Source organism: Anser cygnoides, chromosome 31 (genome assembly GCF_040182565.1).
Source record: "Anser cygnoides isolate HZ-2024a breed goose chromosome 31, Taihu_goose_T2T_genome, whole genome shotgun sequence".
NCBI lineage: Eukaryota > Metazoa > Chordata > Aves > Anseriformes > Anatidae > Anser > Anser cygnoides.
The window spans coordinates 2,515,119-2,539,804 of record NC_089903.1 but is presented as its reverse complement, the minus strand read 5'-3'; the positions used below and the strand labels follow the sequence as shown (position 1 = coordinate 2,539,804).

The 24,686-nt window shown below is 35.8% G+C and overlaps 1 protein-coding gene across 1 annotated transcript in view; it reads left to right on the top strand.

Moving 5' to 3' along the window:
• The window catches only part of LOC136787812 (adhesion G-protein coupled receptor V1-like), a 154,966-nt gene that overhangs the window by 76,101 nt on the left and 54,179 nt on the right, over nt 1-24,686 (top strand). The window contains 18 exon segments of the mRNA XM_066985141.1: nt 1,854-1,898; nt 1,900-2,409; nt 2,411-2,421; nt 3,629-3,899; nt 4,700-4,795; nt 4,797-4,955; nt 4,957-5,031; nt 8,146-8,322; nt 8,805-8,864; nt 8,866-9,006; nt 9,008-9,030; nt 16,267-16,299; nt 18,050-18,176; nt 18,265-18,450; nt 20,300-20,480; nt 21,095-21,258; nt 21,896-22,019; nt 22,411-22,677. Coding sequence (XP_066841242.1) covers nt 1,854-1,898; nt 1,900-2,409; nt 2,411-2,421; nt 3,629-3,899; nt 4,700-4,795; nt 4,797-4,955; nt 4,957-5,031; nt 8,146-8,322; nt 8,805-8,864; nt 8,866-9,006; nt 9,008-9,030; nt 16,267-16,299; nt 18,050-18,176; nt 18,265-18,450; nt 20,300-20,480; nt 21,095-21,258; nt 21,896-22,019; nt 22,411-22,677 — 2,650 coding nt within the window.

The window sequence follows — 24,686 nt, the reverse complement described above, 5'->3', positions numbered from 1 at the left end:
AAAAGTTTGATCTGTATTTGGTGTGTCTAGTCAACGTCTTTCCACTCTTTGAAAGTCTTTCACAAGTGTATGTGAAAGATGAATTTTGCACAAAAACCTTTATTGATGATGATGATGATAGAGTTCACAAGAATCCAGTAACACTACTGTCAGAACTTAATTTGAGCTTTTAGGATCTGAGTTAGGGAAACCAATGAAACAAGTATTTTTCTGAATTGTGCAGCCTTACAGAAGGTAGGGGACTGCAGTTCTGATTTCCACAGCTCTGCATTTATAGTACTTTTCCTGTGCAGGTTTCCTTTTTAAGTATAATTGCAACTTTAAGAGAAAATTAAAGAGGCAAAGGCAGCACTGGAAATCATTTATACTATTATATTCGAAGTTTGACTCGTGTATTTATTGGTCAATCATGATGTAATTGAAAGCTCCACAATGCCTTATTTATGTAGGATACTAAGATTTTATCTGCAACTAAAATGGCATGTACGTTCTGACTGTCAAATGCGTATTTTTGTACTGCAAGACAGTATATGAACTAGTGAACTAAAACAAGCGTAAGTTAACATCAATTTTAATAAGATAAAATAGGAAATAGTAGTGTAGGAGAGAGGTGACAGAGAGCTTGCAAATCTCACGCTGGAAAAAAAACAAACAACCTGCATCAGTCAATAATATTATGCAAGTTTAAGTGCCACAAGTCAAACAAGGGACAAAATTGGCCTCAGCTACAAAGACAGCGGCGTGCATACCCTTTGTGCCCTGAAACAGGATCTAAGGGTGGCCAATTAACAAATGTGTAAAAAGAGAAGAAATATTGGACCACAAGGAATTCTGAACTTTTTTTGCTCAGTAAACAGAACTACATGGAAAGGATTCATCAGCCCTATAACAAAGCAATGCCATTAGTAACACATAAGCAATTTTGTTGTGGAATTTATCTCAGAAGCAAATAATACTGTTTTTTCTGAGAGTCCACAACAAGAATGAGATGTGAGGATCTTATGTAATATTTAAATATTTCCTTCTAATCTCTCTGTATTAATAAAATAATGATATTTTCCAGTTAAACAGACTTAGCCTATCAAGACTGGGGAATAAAATGTAATAATATAAAGTAAAAAATATTAAATTCTGCAATTCAAGGCTTATAAACCCTTCTTTTTTGTCTGCTGCATCAGTTATTAGAGACTAAAGAGCTAAAACTAAAGTGCAGTTCTAAACAAACCACATGTAGAAATGCCAAAGTCTAATTAATAGATAAGCATCAGCAAGCACATTCTCAGAGCTGTGACTGAAGCTGTGCTGGGAATGTGAGTCTGTCTGAAAGTAGGAACTGTTCTTTTTCCCGTTGAATAGGAACAAAAGGGCCAAGGTAGGTTGTGTTCATATGTTGTTCCTCTGTTCTTTCAGGCATGCATAGATGTAAAATGGTGTTAACATCAGCAAATAAAGATGTCAGACTAAATAACTGTCAGGAACACTTGTGTCCAAGCAGAGCAACTTCCACAAGTTGAGTTTGGATCTCCTCACACTCTCTAGTTGGAAAGATAGAGCTTCATCTGATTCTTGCCTAGTTTTTGTTTGCCCTTTTTTTTTTTTTTTTGTCTTTTCCCACTTTTTCATATTTCCATAGCATAGAAGTATGTCTTAGAAAATGGAAACATTCAATTTTGAGAAGGGATTTTCAAAGTTGCAAGCGAGTTTCTTTTTGCCTGTTTATTTTAATGTGAAAAGGGTTGTAATGTTTATATTATTTCCCTTTATTGCTAAATATACATAACATATTTCTAAGTAAGTGTTCTGCATGTATTTGAAATGGGACTTACACCCTGTTGCTACTATTATTTTTCCAGATACCTGAAAATGATGAATTGTTTGTTGTTCATCTCAGGAGTGTGGGAGGGAGGGGCTGAAATCAACACCACAAGGAATTCTGTTCAGATTAATATTAAGAAAAATGACAGCCCTGTGCGATTTGCTCAGAGCACTTACATGGTGCCTGAGGAAGTCGAAATGCTCACAATTCAAGTGATTCGTGGTAAGGATGACAGTGGAAAATTAATTGGACCTGATGAATGTGAAGTCTCCGTCAGTTACACCATCATAACTGGGAATTCAACAGCACACGCGCAGCTCAATTTAGACTTCCTAGATCTTCAGCCAAATACAACTATTGTCTTCACACCTCTAGTTCATGAAGTATATATGAAATTCAAGATCCTTGATGATGCCATACCAGAAATTGCTGAGACCTTCCAAATTATGCTCCTTAAGGACACGTTACAGGGAGATGCTGTTTTGGTTAATCCATCTGTTGTTCACGTCACCATCCAACCAAATGATAAACCCTATGGAGTGCTTTCAATCAACAGTATCCTGTTTACTCAAACTGTTATCATTGATGAAGACCAAAATTTCAAGGTACTACAGATCTTCAAAACAGTATCTCGTCATGTTAAGGGATTTGTTTGGCACTGTAAAGCATCCTTAGGATTTCACTGACAGTAATTATAAAATCAGTAGTGAAAAATTAATATAGAAATCACCTACTGTGTAATTATTATAAACGATATAGAATTTTCAAGGGAGAAAATGTCTAATTATGCAGAAGTATTTTAATATTTATGAACTATATATGAGAACTGTAAATATTTAATGACATTATCAAAATACTGAAAAACCCTTAATCTAAAAGATGGATCAGTGAAGTTGTGATGCGGCCACACACCCATTCATACAAGTGGAAAATATATTTCAGGCTTCCTTTCCCAGTAAATCTTTGTCTATACTGTATTTAAAGTCAGTCTCTGGTTAAAAAATGGTGGTGAGTGTCTTCTGTGAAGTACTGAATACCCATAGACTTCCAAAAAAGTTAAATACATGTAATTTTACAGATAAATTAAAAACAAATCTCCACACAAATCTTTACAAGCAGAACTAATATCTATACAATATTGCCAGTTTTAGTAAAAATGTCCACTGCTAGCTAGTGATGGTGGTTCATCCCCAGAGAAAGAGGTAATGTATCAACCTATGATTTTATGAACAATTTCTAGTATGTAGAGCCCAGCACTTCAATATTCACTTTTTTTTTTTTTTCTTTCTTATACACAGATACAGGAAACGTGACATTTCCATAATCACAAATATTGATAAATTATATTTCAGTGCATAGGCAAATAGTTGAGTCACTTTATTTTAAATAAAATCATTATTTAAACACTCATGCCTGACAATTGTATTTTGATATAGTCCATAAAACAGTGTAGAAATTTAGTTGAGAAAAAGTTTTCTGAAATTTAACATCTTTCCTGAGAAAAAATATAAACATGCCAACTTTCCTCTTCTCAGTATCTTTCTTACTGTAAACAAAATAAATTTTAACTAATGTCTTTAGATATATTACTCATGTCTTTATGTATATTATCTCATGAATAAGCAACCTGAGAAAAGTCTACTTCTGTGGTATGATTTCACAAATTTTAAGTCCTGACTCAAATGTCAGTAGCAGCAGTTAATATCGATTCCACTGAAGTCAGTATAAATCTTCCAGGGAACAGATAGCTAAGTAAACCGATATTAATTATAATTGCATGTTACAGATTTTTATTTTCATTCAAAACCACAGGTTTGAAGGGATCACGATCGTAAGAAATGGTGGAACACATGGAAATGTTTCTGTGACCTGGGTCATAACTCGAAATAGCAGTGATCTGTCACCTGTGACTGCAGACCTTGTTCCAGAGACCGGGGAGATACATTTTGATCAAGGACAGATGCTGGTCACACTTTCACTGACCATTATTGATGATAACATACCAGAAGAAGCAGAGCCCTATCTTCTGAAGCTCTTAGCTCATACAATACAGGGAGGCGCAGAAGTCAGCGAACCATCTGAGGTAAGTTTGATTTCAGAACTTGTTTTGAGGAGGTGATAGATAATAATTAGGGAGTAGGATTAGGATTAGGATCCACCAGTTTTGGTGGATTGGCTAAATTGAAGTAGTTGTGCTTGAGTTTAAGTGAAGCAAGCTGATGTATTCTCAGTATAAAGAGCCACATCCAAAGTCTTTGGCTTAACATATTTTATAAGGCCAGACCTATTTAATGCAGTAGCATTTAGCTTAGAATATTCCCATCATAAATATCATTGCATAACTGCTATCTTGATTGGTTGCTTGCTAAGAGAAGGTTGAGCATTTATTTTCACTTGCTTATTTGCTGTAGGTACTGGAATGTTTTACACAGAGTAACAGCTTCAAGAGGATGGCTTAGTGATTAAGACTAACCTCTGAACTTTTAAATAAGGGGTAATTAGCATTACTGACAATTCTGTGACTCAGGTCCCTACTTTGCTTTTTTGAACATATGATTGGAATGAATTTGGTGAATTAAATGATTTTTTTCACAGTCTGAAATATATTCAAATTATTCACTTTGGCTGCTGAACCAAAAATCAGTTATTCAAAGCTCATTCTGACATAGATGAGGCATAGCAGGAAAGTTGCTGCTATCAGTGGTGTGCTGCTTGTGCACAAGCAACACTTTGGGGCTGTCAATCTGATTTCTTTCTTGAGTGCCAATTCACTAACGATAAAAATGTATGATGACAGTCAGGACATACTTTCATGAAAACCTGAAAACTGTGGTGTATATTAATTGTAGCATTGAGTAAGTGATGCTGTTTTCTGTTTTGCAGCTTTTGTTTTACATTCAGGACAGCGATGATGTTTATGGCGTAATAAAGTTTTATCCTTTGGAGAATCAGAAGATTGAAAGTAATCCAACAGGACGCTTTTTTATCCTTGAGTTTTGTAAGGGAGAAAGGAACAGTTGGAAATGTGCAGTTAGTTTATACTGCACTGTATATTCCAGCTGGAGCTCTGGATCCTGAGAGAGCAAAAGATGGCATTCTAAATATGTCTAGAAACAGCATCCTCCTGTTTCCAGAAGGAAAAAACACATCATACTTTGAGTATACCAATAAGAAAAGATGCATTTCTTCAAAATGGTGCTCATTTCCTCATACAGGTATCTCAGCTGTTTTGTTTTTGTTTTTGTTTTTTAGCTTATTTAATATGAGGAATATGATTCAATAATTGATCCTTCCCCTTGACTGTAATTTAAATGACCATTCCTGTAAAAAAAAAAAAAGTGCTTAGCTCTGAAGCAAAGATTTTCTTATTTAAAAAGACATCTTTCATAACTATGCTATAAAGTTTTCTATCCCTAATCATTAGTAATTAAACAAATTTTAAAACTAAAGAGGATTCAGGTACTAATCATGGAATTTATCAAAATGAGATCAGCGTTGTCTGTTGCTTGCCCCTTGAAGCATGTTTCTGCTTGGCCTCTGACTTGGAACGTGAAAAAAATAAGGTTCTTAAAATTAAATTACTGAAGCAGGAAAAATTTCAGAAATGACATGCAAGTAAATGTATCTTGGGCTTGATACAGGTCCTTCTCCAGCAGGTCATCCCCCAGCCTGTACTGATACTTGCGGTTGTTCCTTCCCAAATGCAGGACTCTACACTTGCTCTTGTTAAACCTCATCTGGTTTCTTCCTGCCCAACTCTCCAGCCTGACCAGGTCCCTTCCAACCCCTACAATTCTGTGATACTGTGATCTTTGCTCTTCCAGCTGAACTATTCTAAATTAAAAAGGGTCAAATATACATTATATATTATATGTATATTATATTGCATTTATATATAAATTTGTTAGGAGAACTTACTTTTTTTTTTTCCCTGTATAGTTTTCTTCACTTTTTTTCTTTCCTTTTTTTTTTTCTATCTCAATTTGTAAAAGATAACTTTTATCATCGTTGAAGGTGTTGATGTTATATCCATGAATTTCAAATTTGCCAGGTTTTATATTTTCCTTATAGTCTACCAAAGACGTTGTAATCACTTCTAAGACCTTTGAAAGATTTCCTCCCTCCACATCCTTCTCCCTACATTCTCTTACAGGAGGAATAATGAGAACAAAAAGTTTTGCCAGAATTATATTGTTTATCTAATATGCAATTTTTATTTATTTATTTATTTATGGCATTCACAGTTAGGTTAGGAATTGCCTTCTGAAATACTAGAACACGTTAGTATGTTTTATGATTGCAAGAGGTTTGAGAGATCCACAAAATTCTTAAATGTCTAATTCCATGTATTCAATGTTTTTTTTTTTTTTTTTTTTTTTTTGTCCTTTGACTGTAGTCAAGACACACATCTGATAAATATTTCAGAATGTTCAGTCATTCCAAGCACTTTGCCTGGATTTTCAAACTGTAGATTCCAATCTGTTTTTTTTTTTTTTTCTGTACTTTCTCCATGAACTATAAATAAAATCTTTGTTTGAAGAAATTAAATCAGAGGAGCTTTCCAGCTCAAATAATTAATTTAGAAACTCATAGAGAAGGAAAACACCACTATTTATCACTGTGACAATCCTTCTGCATCGTGAATAAATGATAATCTCAGTGAACATGTTTAGAATGAGTTGTACTTAGGCAAAATAAAGAATTGACTCAGGAATCAGCAGAGAAGCAAATGAAACTGTAGGATGAATAAAGGTACAGGAGATAATGTTAATGTGAGATATATTCCTTAGTGACACCTTCAATTAAATAACGTGCTGTAATCAGAGATGCGGTTTTTGGTATAGCTAGGAAGATTAACTCTGAAAATTAAGCTCATAAACTAATTGTTATTGTTCAAATAACTATATATTTTTTTCTCTTTGTACTGGTTTCCTTTAAAAGGTACTAAAGGAAACATTGCAGAAAGAGTAAAATCTCTGTTCTTTATTGATTATTACTTTATTCCAAAGGTACCATACAGGATCCAAATACAGCATACACTTTAAATAGAGCAAATTGTTTTGGCTGTGTAGTATTTCAGAAAGTTTACTGAGCTAATAACCGCACAGTGGTGCACTTTCATCCTGTTAATTGCAGAATCGGGGCCTATGCTAGGAGAAAGCTCAGAAAAGAGGAGAAACAAACAGTGCCATCATCTGTTCTTCAGACTTTTGATAACAAGTTGGAATGGTTGAGAATCAGTTACTAAATACAGTATTTGTAAAACATTTCCATCTATCATCAGATAAATGTTCATGCATATTTCTGGGTGTTACTCAAGCAGTTGTGGAACAAAATATGATACAGCCCACATATTTATAGAGTTTGGTTTCAAGAACTGTAAGACTTTAAAAATCATCTTTTGAAATGGTGAACCATGATTACTATATGAATTTAAGAAAGGCCACTATTTTATCCCCAAAAAATAAAGCTTTACTCTATGATAACACCTGATAACTCCAAGAAAAAATGTCAGTGGGAGTTTATGCCCCAGTGAAATGTTCACAGAAATATATGCAAATCTGTTATGGAAACATTTATTGTAATGATGCATGTAGACAGAATCACATGGAATAAATAATATTTAAAGGAAATAATTAAACAGGCAAGTTCTGCTTTCCTTGGTGTGTCACTACTGGTGCTGGGCTTAGCGAGTGATGCTTCCCTTTTAAAGAAAAGGATGAAAAAAAAAATCTATTTCCTCTTAGTATCTATAATCTATCAGAAATGCAGTGACAAGTAAAATACAGTTTTGAAATACTGTACTGAATTTAAATTCTTAATGTGGCTCTGGTAGTTCTTAGATAGAGAATTCCTTAAAATTTTGTGGAGAGGAAAGAAAAGTGGATTATTATTTGGCTGTTTGATCAAGGGCTGTAAATTATTATGACTTCAGTGATTTCCCTAGATTTTTATCAATGCAAGACACAAAAAATGATGTTAGACAATTGCCTATGCTGCTCATCAATGACTGTTGTTAATAGCTCTAGTAATGTATCAGCTGATCTGGAACAGAGTCTCTCTCTCTGGCTTGATCTGTGTTTAATTACATACACTAACATGATTTGTCTGGGAGGTGTACCATTCTGCTGACAGCTCAACAATATCCACTTAATTTCTTTGACATGTCTACTTACAAATTTTTTATAACAGCAGTGCTATCAGTAGGAAGAATTTGCTCTGGAGATGTATACTTCCTTTATATGAAAATTACTCTGAAATGTCAGAACTGTTCTGACTTGGTGCTGAGGCTTCTTATTTCTCACTTTTCTTTTACTTTTTTCCTACAGCTGGAAGGAGTTGAGCTGGTGAATAGAATTCCTCTAGTCCCATCTGTGAGTCCTAGATTAGGCGAAATTCGAAATATTTCTTTGAGGATTACTCCAGATATTGCAAATGGAGAAATAGGCTTTATTAGCAATCTACCGATTATTCTTTCTGAACCAGAAGATTCCCCTGCTACGCTGGTAAGTAAGCCTTTTTATATTGTCTTTTGCTATGGAAAACTTATTTGGAGAAGGTGGAGTTTGCTGTATTCAGTGTAGCATTTGACAATTAATGTGAGGAAAAGCCTTCCTGTAAGTTCTGTCTTATCCTAAATATTCTCTTCTTTAAAAAAAAAAAAAAAAATGCTCTGAAATAATCTGTTACTGATTTCCAGAGAACTGAGATTGGTCTTTGCTTTCTGTGTAAGTATCTAAAACCAGTTAGCCCTTGATGCTCACACAGAGCAAAAGATACTGCAGTTAGTCTCTCTCACCAATTGCGAGCATAGTCATGTAAAGTAGGACTGAGACAAATCCTGAATAAGATAGATCATTTCCCATTCTCAAATTAGAACTGGCCAAACTTTTGTTTTTATTATTATTTATTCAAATAGTAATTTGCAAGGGAGTAATCGGTTTTGCATCTACTTTTGCAAGTCACAACAAATTAATGTGTTTCACAGGTTTCCATTGCATTGCATCGAGATGGGACTGATGGTCAAGCAACTGTGTTCTGGAGTTTGAAAACCCTCTGGTCCCAATCAAAAGGCGGTAACACAGGATGATATAAGTCCTTTTAACGGCTCCGTGGTTTTCTTATCTGGACAAAGTGATACCACAATTAACATCACCATTAAAGCTGATGATGTACCTGAAATGAACGAAAACTGTGTTATTAACTTTGGACAGGTATTGTACCCTATTCTCTATTCATATGTATCAGCTGCAGTACTCAATTTATGCATAACAGATTAGCACAGTGTTAATTACATGGTATTGCTTGCATTGTGTTGATATGTGTCTGAAGAAATAGTGGGCCCTTGTTTCAGACTGTGTATGGGTTCTTTGACTGGAGATCAATGTAAGAAACCATTTTGCATTTATTATCTAATGACTTAAATGTTTATATTTTCATGAAAATTCTGTATGCTATTTAGAAAGTTCTTTCAGTTTTGATCTTTTTTATAGCTCTTGGTTTTAAACACTTTTTTTTTTTTTCGGAAAAATAATATTTAGTAAGATAATGGGAAAAACTAAAGTGAGAACTAAAAAGCAATGCAGAACTTTTTCTGTCAGAAAAAACATTTATAACTTGGGTGTCACTGTAGAATTAGACTTGCAGTTTATTTGTTTGATCTGCATGTTCAATATTCCTTGATAATTAGATACTTCTGTCAGCTCATAGCCCCCAGAATATCCCAGTGTGACTATTATTGCAGTCTTCTGCTAATGAGAATGCAGTGGGGTTTCTGAAGCACAGTGTTCTGGTCTCCCTTCTCATCTAGTGGAGGATTTTAGGATAACAGGCTGTAAGGGCCCTCAGGTGATACTATTATCTGCATGTGAACACTGTTCAGAAAACTTAAATTAGTTTATAATCAGGAGTCTTTTCCCTCTTTGAGTTACTAACAAGAGTGTCTTGGCTATATCGTCTGTCCTGCTTCCCACAGCTCAGTTACATAAGTAAATACAGAAATACCACCACACGTGCTCTTGTATTACCTCCTATTTGTCTAAGGTACATTTTCCACTTTTACTGAAAACATACTACAGTGGTCTGCCAGCACCAGCTTCCACACTGAACATCTACTACTTACATAGTCCTTACCTTATGCAGAAGAAGTATTTTTATTCTGTACAGGAAGCGTAGGCTAGCTCTTAGATATCCACAACAGATATCCACAGTGATTCCACATTAGCAAACAATAGGCAAGAAGCTCCTCACGCTGTTGTTGATCACTAGAAGATCCCATTTCAGAAAAACATGGTTTTCGAACATCTTTATGGCACACAGGGAAGATGTTATTCCTTTGCGGGATTGGCTTGCTTGATTAAAAGGTGGCTGGTTAATGCATGTAGTTCAGAACTAGTTATTTTATTCTACCTTGGCTACTCATTACATTAAAAAGGCAATCCTTTTCAGAATAAAAACAGAGACTATTGCAAGCAGTTCTCCGCTTTCTTTCTGTGGGAGAAACTGGTTTGTCTCAAGGAATTTTTTTAGAGTCTCTGGCACAAAGGGGGAAACTAGGATTAGAAATGATGGTTCAAGTTTTGAGTGTAAGGTGGCCAAGAATGCAGAGTGGTATTGAGGTAAACAAGTAAGTAGATAGAAGTAAGCAGCATGAAAGGGTAACTTTTTTGATTCACGTGTGTGAAAGTACAGTTTTCTGCCATTTATCCTGAGTTACAACTGTAGGCTATACCTTGAAAATGGTGGCTGCAACAGGGATTGAACTGGCAGCTGAACAAATACAACCAGTGTTCTGCTTTTGCTGTGTATGGTGCAAGCCGTAGGCTCTGTTGATCATGAAGTGGATGGTGAAAAGTGTGCCAACAGTAAGCAGCTTTCCCACACTTGGCAGGGTCAGAGAGTGAACCGAGGAACAGGTGGTCTGTCCTGGAAAAAGAAGTAAGCAAGGAGGAGATAGAATCTGAACTTTTCTCTAGACCTTGGTAGCATCCCTCACTTCAACTAATTAGCAGAAGCCAAGAATGAAATGACTGCAGAGATCATCCTTTCAGTACTAGACATGACTCTTCAAATTAGGGTTGAAGGATACTGGCAGGGTTACGTGTACGCCCGTGCTATTGCTTTCAGCCTGGTTGGTATTTTGTGGACAAATAGAAGATTTCAGTTTCCGAGGCTGGCAGCCAGCACCTCACAGCAGTAGTGAATGAGCATGAAAACAAAGATGCACTGTGCTGTAGATGTGCTTGTACTGTTCCGTAAATTGTAGCATAAGTCAGCGAGAAAAGAAAGCATGTAAGAACTTTAATGAAACTACAGACATAGACATATGTTCATAAGCATTCAATGTATTGCAATTATTAATAGCACGGGTAAAATAATCAAAATAATTAGTTCTAACAAGGATGTATTATTTACGGCTTAGTGGTATTGTCAAGGCAGTTCAATTTTAAATAAGCTTTAAGTGCATCCATAACTATATTTTTTCCAAGCCATTAAAAACAATGTTATCCTTTCTTGCTTTATGCTCTCTATACTTAGACCACAGATATTAAAACTAGCTCTGAATTTTGTCCACAAACTGGAGGAAAATGTATAACATGAAAAATATGATTCCAAAGAACACAGATGAGTAATGATGAGTAATGAAGGAGCAAGAGAGTCTTGTATCTGCTGAAGCTTCTTTATATTTTCTTTTTTTAGGAGCAGATTCAGGTTGAATGCCTGCCCTATCTGAATAGGCCTGAATTGAGACCAAGCATAAATAAAACCAGATGTCTGTAGTGAAATCTATGTGAGAAAGGAAAGACCTTGGTCTTCTTGATGAATGTAGGTGGAACAGGCCATGGAAATTGTGTGTGTGCTTTGTGAGAGCATATATGCATACTAGGGCTGTTCATTTTACCTGGTAAGCACAAACAGAAATCAGTTTTTTTTAAATCTGATTGCTGTTTTTTTCCTTCTACACAACGTAATCTCTCACTGGCAGTTATCAGCCCCCCAGTTAAGGTGCAGACAGCTATCAGTTTGGCACCTGGCACAACCAGAGGGCCAGAACCTGCAGGGTATGTGGGCTGGGGACGTGGCCTGTGTTTGTGCTCATGAGTGAGTGGTGGTGAGACTGAGAACTTGGAGACTTTGGGATCTGGGGATAAATCACTTTTATTTTGTGGAAGTGATAATCAACAAACAGACAACTGTTTAGGCAGTCCTTATGCTCCAGCATTTTTTGAGTCTTAACTCATGGAAGTTAGGATGCCAGAACAGATCCATATGCATATGTTACGACATAAATCTCATTTACTATATATAATAAACTGAAGCAACGTTATTTGAAGATTTTTATTGTTCTAGTGATTTCTGTGATGGGATACAGATTTCCATAGGCTGACATTCTGTCATCAGTTTATGTGGAAAATGATTAGACCTATGAGTTATGAAGTAATTTTTTGAAAATTACAAAGTGTAAAATACAGACTTGACTATTTCACTGTGAAATATCTGGCAGTTTTTAAACATTTTTGGGTTTTAGAGGTTGCTACATGTCAAAAAGTTAGAAAAGCATAGGAGGGCCATTTAAATCACTGTGTAGTGTTGATGGACAGGGCTTAAGGGTTTATGTGTTGTGGGTTACTCACTGCCATACTGCTTAATGGAGCTAGGATTTTCTCCTTACTTGGTAATTCCCTTTGGTTAGTGTCTGTTTCAAAACCATATCTATCTTACTTATGTAAATTTTCATAGAATCACAGAATAGCTTGGGTTGGAAGGGACCTTAAAGATCATCAGTTTCCAACCCCAGTGCCATGGGCAGGGATGCCACCCATTAGATCAGGTCGGCCCACAGCCTAGTCCAACCTGGCCTTGAAAACCTCCAGGGATGCCTCAAGGGTTTGATCAGACTGCGTTTTAACGGGGAAAAAGTCATTTGAAAATAGTAGAATGTTGAAATGAGTGCGCTGGACACCTACTGCTTGTTTTCATTACTTCTCAAAATAACAACATATCTCTCCTGCTATGACTCAGAAAAATTAAAATAGCCTCAAAAATCAAATAAATGATGGATTAAACCTGGAGAGAAGGTGTTTCCTCTGATGAGAGGCACTATGGAAAGTCTAATGTGGCAAATCCTACTTTAATGCAGTTCTTTAGAGCTAGAGCCTGCCTCTAATTAAATCAGTAGATAATCCTGAAAAAATTGAAGAGGGGGTGAACACTGAATGCAAGCAAATTGAGTAATGTTCCACAAGCAATTTCACTTCCCCCTTTTTGAGATACCCTGATAGAAAAGAAAGTCTTTTAGAGAAGTGTGGTTTAATAATGACAGCCATGTAGATTCACAGTGGAAATTAAGTTTCTCATGTGTCTTTCAGAACACTCAGGTTCTGCAGAAATTCCAGATTTTGTCAAAAGTTATTAACTTCAAAGCTATTTTTCATTTATTTATTTAATTATTTTGTGGTTCTAGTTAGTTCTTAACATTGAAATTCTCATGGTACCTTAAACTTAGTCAAAACTCTAATTTCTCCTATTTTCTTGTACTGCATGTTTAAAAAAGTGTAAGAAACATTTTGAAGCTCCTGTCAGTTGTCCTAATTCATCTGTAGTTCTTGCTACATAATAATTATGATTTTTTTTACTGAAAGAATTTCCCTAATGATCAGTCATTTCACATTAGTCTTGTTGTATAAGAAATGCTTTACACACTTTGAGGTTGTATTTCTTTTGGCAGCATCATAAGCATTGCCAGGGTTTACTGTCTGTGACGATATGAAACTTCATGTCCATACATAGCCATTTTACAGGAAAAAATAAGCTGAGGATAAAAACAGGGAAGTGGCTTTCCCAGTGATTGGTATCACCTTATTCCTGGTCAAGAGTTCTTTTCACTAGCTGGAGGAGCTGCTGGCCACGGTTAAGCCACCATGTCAAAGCAGCTGTTTTAACTTTTATTGCTGCTTCTGAATAGCCCTCTTTGTCCTGTTTCCATACTGCTGTCAGAGGAACACCTAAAGAGCTGGTTTCACATACCACGAGGAGTGAAACGGGACTGAACTGGACCCGTGTAGTGTCAGGCAGTCTGGGAGCATCTCCTCCGTGGTGTAAGGGTGGTATATGAACGCCCCTCTGTTCTTCGAGGTTGGAAGTGCACGTGGCAGGGGATGGGGCTGGTGTCCTGGCAGCTCTCTGGTGGCACGGACCCTGTGTCCAGCCCCGTAGCTCCTCCGGGTCGATCTGAGCTGGCTGCTGGAAGTATTATGCAGCTATTTGCTGAACGCTTCACCTTGCCTGGTTTAGCCCTGTATGGACTTAGGTTTAGCACATGAAGAGTACACTGAACCGAAAAGCAAGCATTTGGATTAAAAGGATAAAAGTTTGCAGGATGTGAGTATGATAATTGCATTACAATGTAATTGTTCAAAACAATAGAATTGGGATTTTTTTTTTTTTATTATTCCTAGAAAAAAGTAAACCTGTGAGAATACTTTACAACAAACATTTTGGATTTAAATTTAAAATGTACTTTCCTAATTTATCTTTGTTCTCTTAATTCTTCTTTTTTTTTTCAATACTATTTTTTAAAAATTTCTTGTTAGGGATATGCATTCTATGTTATGAAAAGTTACATGTATATGCCTTAGAGTATAGATATAAAGAATACTACTGAGTGCACCATTCTTCGAATCACAGAATGGCTCAGGTTGGAAGGGACCTTAAAGATCATCCACTTCCAACCCCTCTGCCATGGGCAGGGATGGCACCTACTAGATCAGGTTGGCCACAGCCTCATCCAACCTGGTCTTGAATACCTCCAGGGATGGGGCAGCCACAGCTTCGTTCATTCATTGTTTGCTTAACAGCATCTTGGAGCTGGAAACCTAAACCTAGCTGCTTCTATTAAGTTTCTGCATAGGATGTTTTATGACTTTTTGGAGAAGTAACTAACATTACTGTGCCAGGGCAGTGATAGCGGTCTGACCACTCATGATATCAGCCAGAGAAAAAAAATGACCAGATAATAAATAAATAAACAAACAAACAAACAAATAAGTAAATAAATAAAAGGATCCAGGTGTTCAAGATGGGGTTTGTATGGAGAAACCACCTGAACAATGTTCTTTTTTACCAGTTGATGGACTGAATTTTACTGGTTGCTTCCTGACCTGAAAGCTGTCTAGGTTTAATACATATCAAAAGCTCACTTGATATAGTGATTCATTTTTATTTTCTGTTGTAAATTATTTTACTAACAGCTTAGCGATATAATTAAATTTTAGCATTACCAACTCTGGAATCTTCTCCTTGATCTTTTCATTGTGTTAATATCTTGCTGTTTTTTGAATGCTTTTGCATGTTTCTGAGGGAAGGGAGAATGTCTCAATATATACCTAGCTTCAGTGAATATCAATAACAAATTTCAATTAATTCAGACTTCCTATTCGAAAGAACGTCTGTGAATGTATTTACTTCTCAGAATTTAGAGTGAACTCTTGTCTGTATTGAATTCCAAATTTAAATTATTTTTGAGATTAGTGGAGCCCAATTATCACCTTACAAACACTGTTTTAATCTGTTTTTGGTGCTTTGATAGACGATACAGTTTTTGTATTTAATGTATTTTTGATTAAGAAAGCCAAAATACATGATTACTATTGCAGAATAATGCTGCCCTTTTGACTGACTTCATGTGGCAGTTTTGTTATAAATGCTTGGTTGAAACTTGATTTAATTTTTTAACCTTTTGATTAGCAAATACCTTTTCCTTTCCCCTTTTTCTTTTTTTTTTTTTGTCCCTTTATTTCCTTGTCCCCTCTTTTTCCCCTTTTTCTCCTTCTGCTTCTCTTTCTTATATTTGTATTTATGTTATACATGTATATATACTACTTTGGTAATCTGATTAACTAAAAAATTGTTGTAAATGAGGTTTGCTGTGATTTTGTGCCTAATTACTTTTCCTTGTGTACCCATCAGTACTCTTTCTGTGCTTATCTGTTTTTATCATTACTTTGTCAGACTGATGAAACACCATATCACAGAGGCACGTAGATGTATTTCCCTAATAAAGGGTTATAATCGTGGATGGCTGCTGCAGTTGTGATCACGCAGTCAGTAATCAAGCTCTTTGAGGAGGGCTTGGTAGGGAACACCTTGAGTGGCTCTTGACATGCTGAATTGGTCATGGGGTCACTCCTCCTAAGTGGGAACTGCCCACTTGCTGGCCTTTGTCAACAGGAAAATGCCAAGCAAGCAGGGTTCCCATAAAAAGAACATTATAAACTTTTGGAAAGTAAAAAGAAAGCCTTCTTTTTTTTCTTTTTCTTTTTTTTTTTTTTGTCCCTTTTGTTAGTTTTTTGTTCTTTTATAAGATGGGTAGTATTGAAATTTTAGTAAGTGGCACTTTCATTACTTTCTACATCCTCTTTTTTTTTTTTTTTTTTCCTCTGTGTTGACAGGGTAGAGACAGAAAGGTTTGTCGTGTTCTTTGGGTAAGTGCGGTGAACTGTTTTCTGTCCTCAGTGAATCAATGCTTTGTTTTAGAAGTGGTTGGTTTGGACAGAAACTGTCTTTATCATTTCTTTCCCCCCCAAGAATCACGTCTCTGCATCTCTTCAGACAACGCATGCTTCCCCTTTGGTGTTTCGTTTGATGGCATGGGGTTCTTGCTTGAAGGCATTTCTTTATGTAGGATCTGTGAATGATGAAAGTTATGAATGCATGGCTCAGTGTTTGATATTTGAGTGTTTCATGGAATAATGAATTAATTGTTTTAAACTGCTACAAATACAGTTTGCCCCAACTAAATGGCTGAACTGATTAGAGTTACAGAGTAATTTTCTCTAGTCAAAGACAAGGAAAGTTATCTTGATTTAGACTAACATGCATATAATTTATATAACACAGGTTATTTTTTCTACCGACTTTTTTTTTTTTTTAAACATGTAACAAACATGAGCACGTTACTCTATTAAATAGGTATTACCTATTTTGCATCCTGTACCCTGTCCTGTAGACTGTGCTACAACAATGCTAAGTTGTTTTTGTGTGTGTAGGTTCCAGTTACTTAAAACGTGCTTCTGGACACAGTTCTGGGCCTGATTTCAAAAACTGGATATAATAGATCACATTTCTTCATGAAATAGTGTTTGATAAAGTCTAGGTTGTAGCACAGTGAAAGCACAAAAATATGTACAGTATGCAGGACCACGATTTCATTGAAAAATACAATACTGACAGGAAACGTGAAAGATGCAAAGGAATCTAAGTACCTAAAACTACATGTAATAAATCATATGCAGACCATCAATCTGAAGGTGTATTCTTGATGCATCCTGCAATAGTGCTTCTCTGGAATTTTTAATATAAGAAATTTAAAATGATGAAAATTACTGCTTCTGAGGAAAGGCAAGCAAGTAATATGCAAGGTTCATTACTGTTATCAGATACTGCCCATTCCTGTCACAGAGTACGATCAAGATGGTGTAGGAGAAGCCCAGAGAGAGAAATCCTTTACTGAGAGGAATCTGAAGTATGCGTATTTGGTCAACGTACTTCATTCTTGCACCATTCAGCATGTGCTTTAAAGGAGTAATGAGAAAGGGGAATGAGTCTGAGCTACTGAGAGCAGGTCCAACATTTTGTAGAGTCAGACAGGGATCCTACAGGTAGTCTCCACATCTACAGAAGGCAGGCTAACACAGAGCTGAGGATGAAATCCATGGTATCGAGGGTCAAATTTCTGCCTCTTTATGTCAGTAGTAAACTTTGACAAACAAAGCAATAATGGAAATTTATGCTTTTCAGTGTAATCTCAGCATAGGTGATTTTGGAATTTCCTTTATACCTTGATCCAAGTACAAAGTAGTTCTGAATTTAACTAACTTTTTTTTTTTTTTTTTCCTGGCACTATTCTGTTTCTTTTCCTGTGTGTTGTGTGCATGTGTTATCAAAAACAGACAAACAAACAACAGAGTTACTAGCTATAAAAAGCTAATCAGAAACAAACAAACAAAAAGTTACTTCAGAGGCAATTATTTATTTTATTTATTTATTTATTCATTTTTTACGAATGGATAAAACATTCTGATGTTGTATCATTCTTAACTTGTTTTAATCCTTGTAGGTAACTGTTGGCTTTCATAATTTATTCATAAAATTTGTCAATATCCTGATCTCCTCTGTATGGATTTGCTAAACAGAGTTGCAACTTGAAAAAAACCTCTTACCTTCCTTTCTCAGGGTCAGTGTGGAAAATCAGATACTGAAATACGGGTTTACTACTTGTGAAATTACAATTTTGGAAAACGATGATCCTGGAGGAGTGTTCGAATTTTCTTCCTCTTCCAGAGGTCCCTACAGCATCAAGGTAGCTATCCGAGTAACGTCACTTAAACATTACAGACGACTTAGTTCTAACAGAGTGCTAGAAAAAGATTAATTTTATTTTTTTGCAGGAAGGGGAGTCTGTTGAGCTGCAGATTGTTCGCACTAGAGGAAGCCTCATCAGACAGTTTCTGCGCTACACTGTAGAACCAAGAGATAATAATGAGTTTTATGGAAGCACAGGAATTCTGGAGTTTAAGCCTGGTGAAAGAGAGATCATAATTACTCTACTGACAAGGATGGATGGGATTCCAGAGGTAAGAATTAATATTTTTCTCTCTTTAAATTGCATTCACATACATATTTGTTTGTCACTTACTAAAATATAGATGGTTTCACCTGTAAATACCAGCAATTTTTCTGTAACATTTGAAGGCTTTCTTTTTCTTAAGTGTGAGAAATAGATAGAGGAGGAGTGACTGAAAGGCCTATAAGATAGTCAAGCACCATATGAAAGCACTTTATATCAATACAAATCAGGTCTTGTCAGTCTTGCCTGAATATTCATTTCTCTGATATCTCTATTGTTTTGTAATCCCAGAAATCTGCACAATTTGAGGCATGTGTCTGTTGCTTTTCTCTTTGCTTTCTGCTTTTCTGTAGCTTGTTCCCTTTCCTGTGCATCAGCCATCCTGGATTCCATCAGGAAGTTTGCAAGGGTTTGATTTTACCACATTTATGTTAACATAAATTTTAGCTGCTGTGATTCAGCATTTTTTGCTGCCTTTACATGCACATTCCTATGCTGTATTTTGCATAAGCAGTTAGTTGTGTTTGTCTGATCCTGCTAATGAGCTGATCTAGGAGTAAGATGTCAGAAAGCCAGCTTTACAAAACATAAAGGTTTTAGGAAGGTTAATAATCTTTTTGTAGGGCCAGGTGGTCATCAGTCATGGATTGAAGGAGGGATGGAGGACCATATGATGAGGAAATCAGGGGATCACAGCAACTCCAACTTCAATTGCATAGGCTGCTGTAGAAATTCAGGTTTCTTTTCCCTACATACTCCAAAGAAAGGAGACATAAGAAGTCTGAACTCCACTACAGAAGCCAGGAACATAAGTTAATCTAGTAAAACTTAGGCACTAAAACAGCGGGTTATTTAATAGTTCCATTCCCAGTTTTTACTAGTTCATCAGCAGGCTGAGATAAAAGTATTTCCCTGCTTACAGCAGTATTATTAGACTAGGTAAGTCATCCTGCTGAAATGCTCAGGCAAAAACATACGAATTGTAGTGTCAGGACTAAAAAATAAGGAGGTCCTTTTATACTCTTCTATCTCCAAGAGTGGCCAAAAGCCACATACATGAGCAGGACATATATAATCACTTTCCTCCAGAATGCCATCCCAGCCTCCAATGGTGGGCAGTCCAAGGATGTCTGGAGTAATGGATGGTATCTTTGGGTGCCTTCAGATTTTCTTTCTGTTAATTGAAGCAGTTACGCTTTGAACGCAGGTAAGGTTTTAGCATCCATGACATTCTGTAGTACTGAACACCATTGTTTAATTGAATTGTATGTGAAGAACCAGTTCATGTGTGTTTCTTTACTGCTAACCACCAGCCAGTTTCACTGAGTTCTCCCCAGTGTAGAGTAATGCTGTTTTCTAGATAGATAAATGCAATATTTTTTTCTAATGTTCTCTGATACTTTTTTGAAAGTACCATGTCCCATTAGATTAATAAAGCCAGTTGATCAATTCTTTCTAAATTAGCATGCTGTCCATGGTTTAAAAATCTTTGCTTTACCTGTTACAAAGCCAGGAATCTTAAGAAGTCTTGGAGGAAAGAAAATTTACATTTCAGAGTGTGTTACAAACATTACTTGTGAAATTATGCGATTCTAAATTAAGTACACAAAATAAGTCCTTGCTTATAATAATAATAGACTTTTGGAGAAACTGATGCTTTTAGAGATAGAAAGTTCTAACAATTTCCTTTATTTGATAGCATTATACAAACGTTTATTGCATGTAGAATGTGTGTGATTTCATTTTAAGTTTGTATCCCTTTCTGCCTGATGGGGGACTGTGGACTATAGACCATTTTGTTTTTGATGTGGATGTTGAATATGTATTTTTGTTCTGACTGAGTTTCCCTCTTCTAGCTGGATGAGCTATATTCTGTGGTACTTAGTGGCTACAGTGAAATGCCAGGCAAGTTGGGGAATGCCACAATGGTCAATATAACCATTTTGAAGAATGATGATCCGCATGGTATCATTCAGTTTCTACCTTACGAACTAACAGTAACAATAAGTGAAAGCAAAGGAGAAGTCATCCATACCGGTAATTCCTTTTTATTAGAGTTACTTCTTTATCTGCTGTCTGCTTCTGCAAGTCTTATTTTCCCTGTTCTAGGATAACAGAAGTCTAGGAGACTTCTTACTAAAATCTCCACTCAGGACTTTACAGATTGGTACAATGCCAAGCAAGATGAGCAGCGGAGAGTGAAGTGGAGAAGTATGGGTGTGGAAAAACAGAGGGATTAACTGAGTAAAAAGGATTGCTAGAGAATTTTCCAGACAGGAGGGATGGAGCACTGATGTATGTGCAAAGTGCAACGTGGAGGTAGTAGCTCTGTTTGTGGAGAATGAAGAATGGGGTGTTATATAAGAGAAACATAGAGTTAAATCTTCCTATGGGTGATTTTAATTGATCTATTCAGTTATCAATTACTTTTACAGGCAAGAATTAACATGTGAAATTAAAGCAGTTTGCACTGCTTTAGTAATCTGTCTTTGTGTGTCCTTTTCTGTAGCACTCCAACATGTTACTGGTTTCATAAGAAGTGAAATTGGTTATTATTGTATTTCCTTTTTCTCAGTTTCAGATGTTTCAGATGTTCCTTTTTGATTTCTGTTGCTCTGAATATGCACACTGACTCTGTTTATGTTTTTTAGCTGTTTACAGAGTTGTAAGAAATCAAGGAAACTATGGAAATGTTAGTGTGTCTTGGGTTGTTGATCCAGCATGTACCAATGACGTCTATCCAGAGCAAGGGACTATTTTATTTGATAATCTGGAGTTTTCAAAAAATATCACCATTTACTCACTGCCAGATGAGGTAAACACTTTTACAGTGTTTTGGGGTGAGAATATGGGACAAAGAGTAAGTACTAAAACATTAGAGTATAAGGAGAAAAAAGGAATGTGTGTTTCTCAAGAGCCTAATAACTTGTAGGAAATATCAAAATACTTGGGTAGAACTGAGATAATGTCTGCAAATCATAGAGAAATTTCAGAAGCTGTGCATACCTCTAAACAAAAAAGGTAGAAGCTGAGAGTAATTGTACTGTGGTAAAGTTATAGGAAAGTTTGACTGAAACTCGTATCTTGATAACTGGAATCCTAATTTCAATCCTAATCCTATATGCTGATAAATTTGAAGTAATATAAGAAAGATTACACCTAATGATAAATAAATAAAGCTGTAAAAAAAACTACATGTATCAGAAACATAAAACTGGAAGGTAACTTTTGGGTCATCTGTGCAAGATAAAGAGGAAGGGACTTACTTACAAAAACTGTAGATGGATGATAATTTCTGTATAACTGTATGAATTATCATCCCTCTTGAGACACATAAGGACTGACAAATAAAAACAACACTCAGAAATCTCTGGCTTATTAATCCCCCTAACTTTTCATTTTAAATTCTTCAGTGTTTTGTATGCTAGAAATTAATGTCTTAATACTTTCAGGTGCCTGAAGAGGAGGAAGTATTCACCATCAGTTTATTCAATGCTACCGGTGGAGCCAGGCTGGGCAATGTAACCACTGCAATTTTACAAATAACAAAGAATGATGATCCCATTTATTTTGCAGGTTAGATATTATTGTTTATAAATGTGGAATACATACACTACCTAAAACGGATTTTTTTCACAAACCAGATCATTGCGAAATCGTAATCCCAAAAGAGCAAGTGGAAAAGCTCCCCAAACTTTTTTTTTTTTTTGTATTTAATTTATATTTGTTTCCTTCAGAACCTTCCCATTTTTTTGTGTGTGTCATTTTTCTCTTTGTTGATGTTGAGATCAGTTAGGAGGCAAGGTACAAAATATTCTCTCGTACCTGAATTATTTCCTACCTTTATCACATACATCTTATTGTTTCATTGAAGAGGAAGATCCTACTAGAGAGAATTAAGAAAACAGAGCAAATGCAAGCAACTCAGGCTTGAACTCAGACAGATTTGTTGCTTTTGTATTTTCAGAACCTGTGACAGTGAGTGTTCAAGAAGGAAGTGTTGCAAACTTTACAGTCCTAAGGAATGGATCTGCTGATGTCGCTGTTGTTGTCCAGTATATTACTGTTAATGGAGATGCAACAGCTGAAGAGGGAGACTTTGTTCCCAGTGGAAAGAACAGTGTCATTTTGTTTGATGTTGGAGAAAGGGAGCAGAATTTATCTGTGTATATCAACGATGATGATACCCCTGAAACTGATGAAACATTTTATATTATCCTTTTCAATTCTACAGGTAAGTCTTCCTTTTTTTTTTTTTTTTTTTTTGCTGGCAATTTCTTAGTATCTTGGTCTTATCATAAAGCAATATTTAAATGCCAAGAATTATACGAATAATGTTTGCTTCAAGATTTTTATACAATAAATGCATACTGTGTTTGAATTTTCATCCTTAATTATTTTATTGGAAACAAAAATCAAATGATAGAGTTGATACTTTGCCTGCAAAAACAACTGGAGTGAAAGTCCCTTTTCAAATATAAATGCTCCAAATTAGATGGACTTCAATACAAAAACACAAAGCAAAAAAAAAAAAAAACAAAATTTAGTACCCAACAGTCTTAGGAAAAGAGGTATTCTTTTAGTTATTTTTTTCATGCTCCAGAGTGTATTACAAAACTACATGATTTTTGTAAAAACAAACAGAACTGCCATATTTTGGAGGAAGGGTATGTAATTGCTCTATTTTATTAGTAGCGAAAAGTATGCATACATTTTTTTCACTCTGAGACTATAGTTTTAAAAGGCTTAATTTGCAGAAAAATATATGTCACAATTTACCCAGGGGACCACCTCTAAAGAAAGGATTTATTACCTTAGAAATAACGTATTTTTGTTTATTTATTTATTTTTCAAAGTTTACACTTAAAAAGGAATGACCAAAATTATTCAGCCCATTCCTCACGTTTTTGAAATACATATCTTTTAGAATAAATTATCACTGTTATGTAATATACATGAGAAAATAAAAGTGAAGTATAAGAAATTCATAATTTTTCCAGAGCCCTAAGTATTTAATAAAGACCCTCCCCACACCTAGCTCCAACAAAACTCATGGTGTTGTGGGAGAGTCATTTGCAATTGTGTTATCAAATTTTAATTTACTGCCCTTCATTTTTTACTGTTCTCTAGTTGAGAGGTAATAACAGGCTCTGAATCTGCTGCAAATCTTTGCAATGCAAAGCAAAGCTGTATTGAATCAGCCATTGAAACCTGAGGGGCTGTAATTTAATAAAGCAAAGAAAGATGATGGCAATTAACCATCAGACTATACCTTCAGATTGTGTGACACGTTCTCAAAGTAAAATACCTACCAGGTATTCAATTCAAGATTAGGAAACCTAAAATTAGATTTCTTCATCTGTAAGCACGCTAAGCATCTTAGTTCTCATTACAGTCTCTGATGGTCTTAGTCTTTAGCAGTCGATAAGACTGAAGTGATTGAGGTCATGCTACAGTGGACACCCTGCGGCTGGCCTGTGAGTTTCTCACAAGGCAGCATTGATCTTGAGTTGAATCCTTCCCTGAACATTGGTAGCAGGCAGCCAGAGGTTGACAGGGAAAGCAGTAATTTGAGTATAAGGCAGCTAAGCTATTTCCCAAGGTCGGCTGGTATTCACTGTAGTACCCAGGTCTCTTATAAAATATCAGACTAGGGAAAGGATTAGACAAAACCATTCTTCTTCCTTCATAAGTTTTCTCTTTTGTTGTCTCTTTCTACTTTAATAACTTTCTTCAGGATCTACTGGTAGCTCCCAATACTACCCCATTGGGAACATATCATGGCTTTTCTCCTAGCACATGGGGAATGGGTATCCATAGCCTCCTTTTTCCTCTAAAATGAGCATCATATAGTTTTACAGCCATTCTAGAATCACTAAGAATAAAGAATATTTCTATACATATTCCTGAAAGCAAAAGTTGGTTTTCTTTCTATGATTGGTTACATACAGTGGCCTTGACTGTTCTGAAATTTTTTTGGGGACTGTTGTTCCTGAGAGAAAATACAAATAGAGGTATATGAAGTTAGAGGAATAAGCACATTGTTTAACGTGGAACAAAATTTAGTCGGACACTTTCAAAGAAGACAAAAAATGGGGTGGGTGTGGACACATTATGTTCATCTATGGACAATGCAATGGAGTTAGAATTAACATCCCTTAATATTTACCTGTACTAATATGCACACTGAAAGCCTGCTAGCTTCCCATCTACATAATAAGAATCTTATGTTTCTTCCTTTTA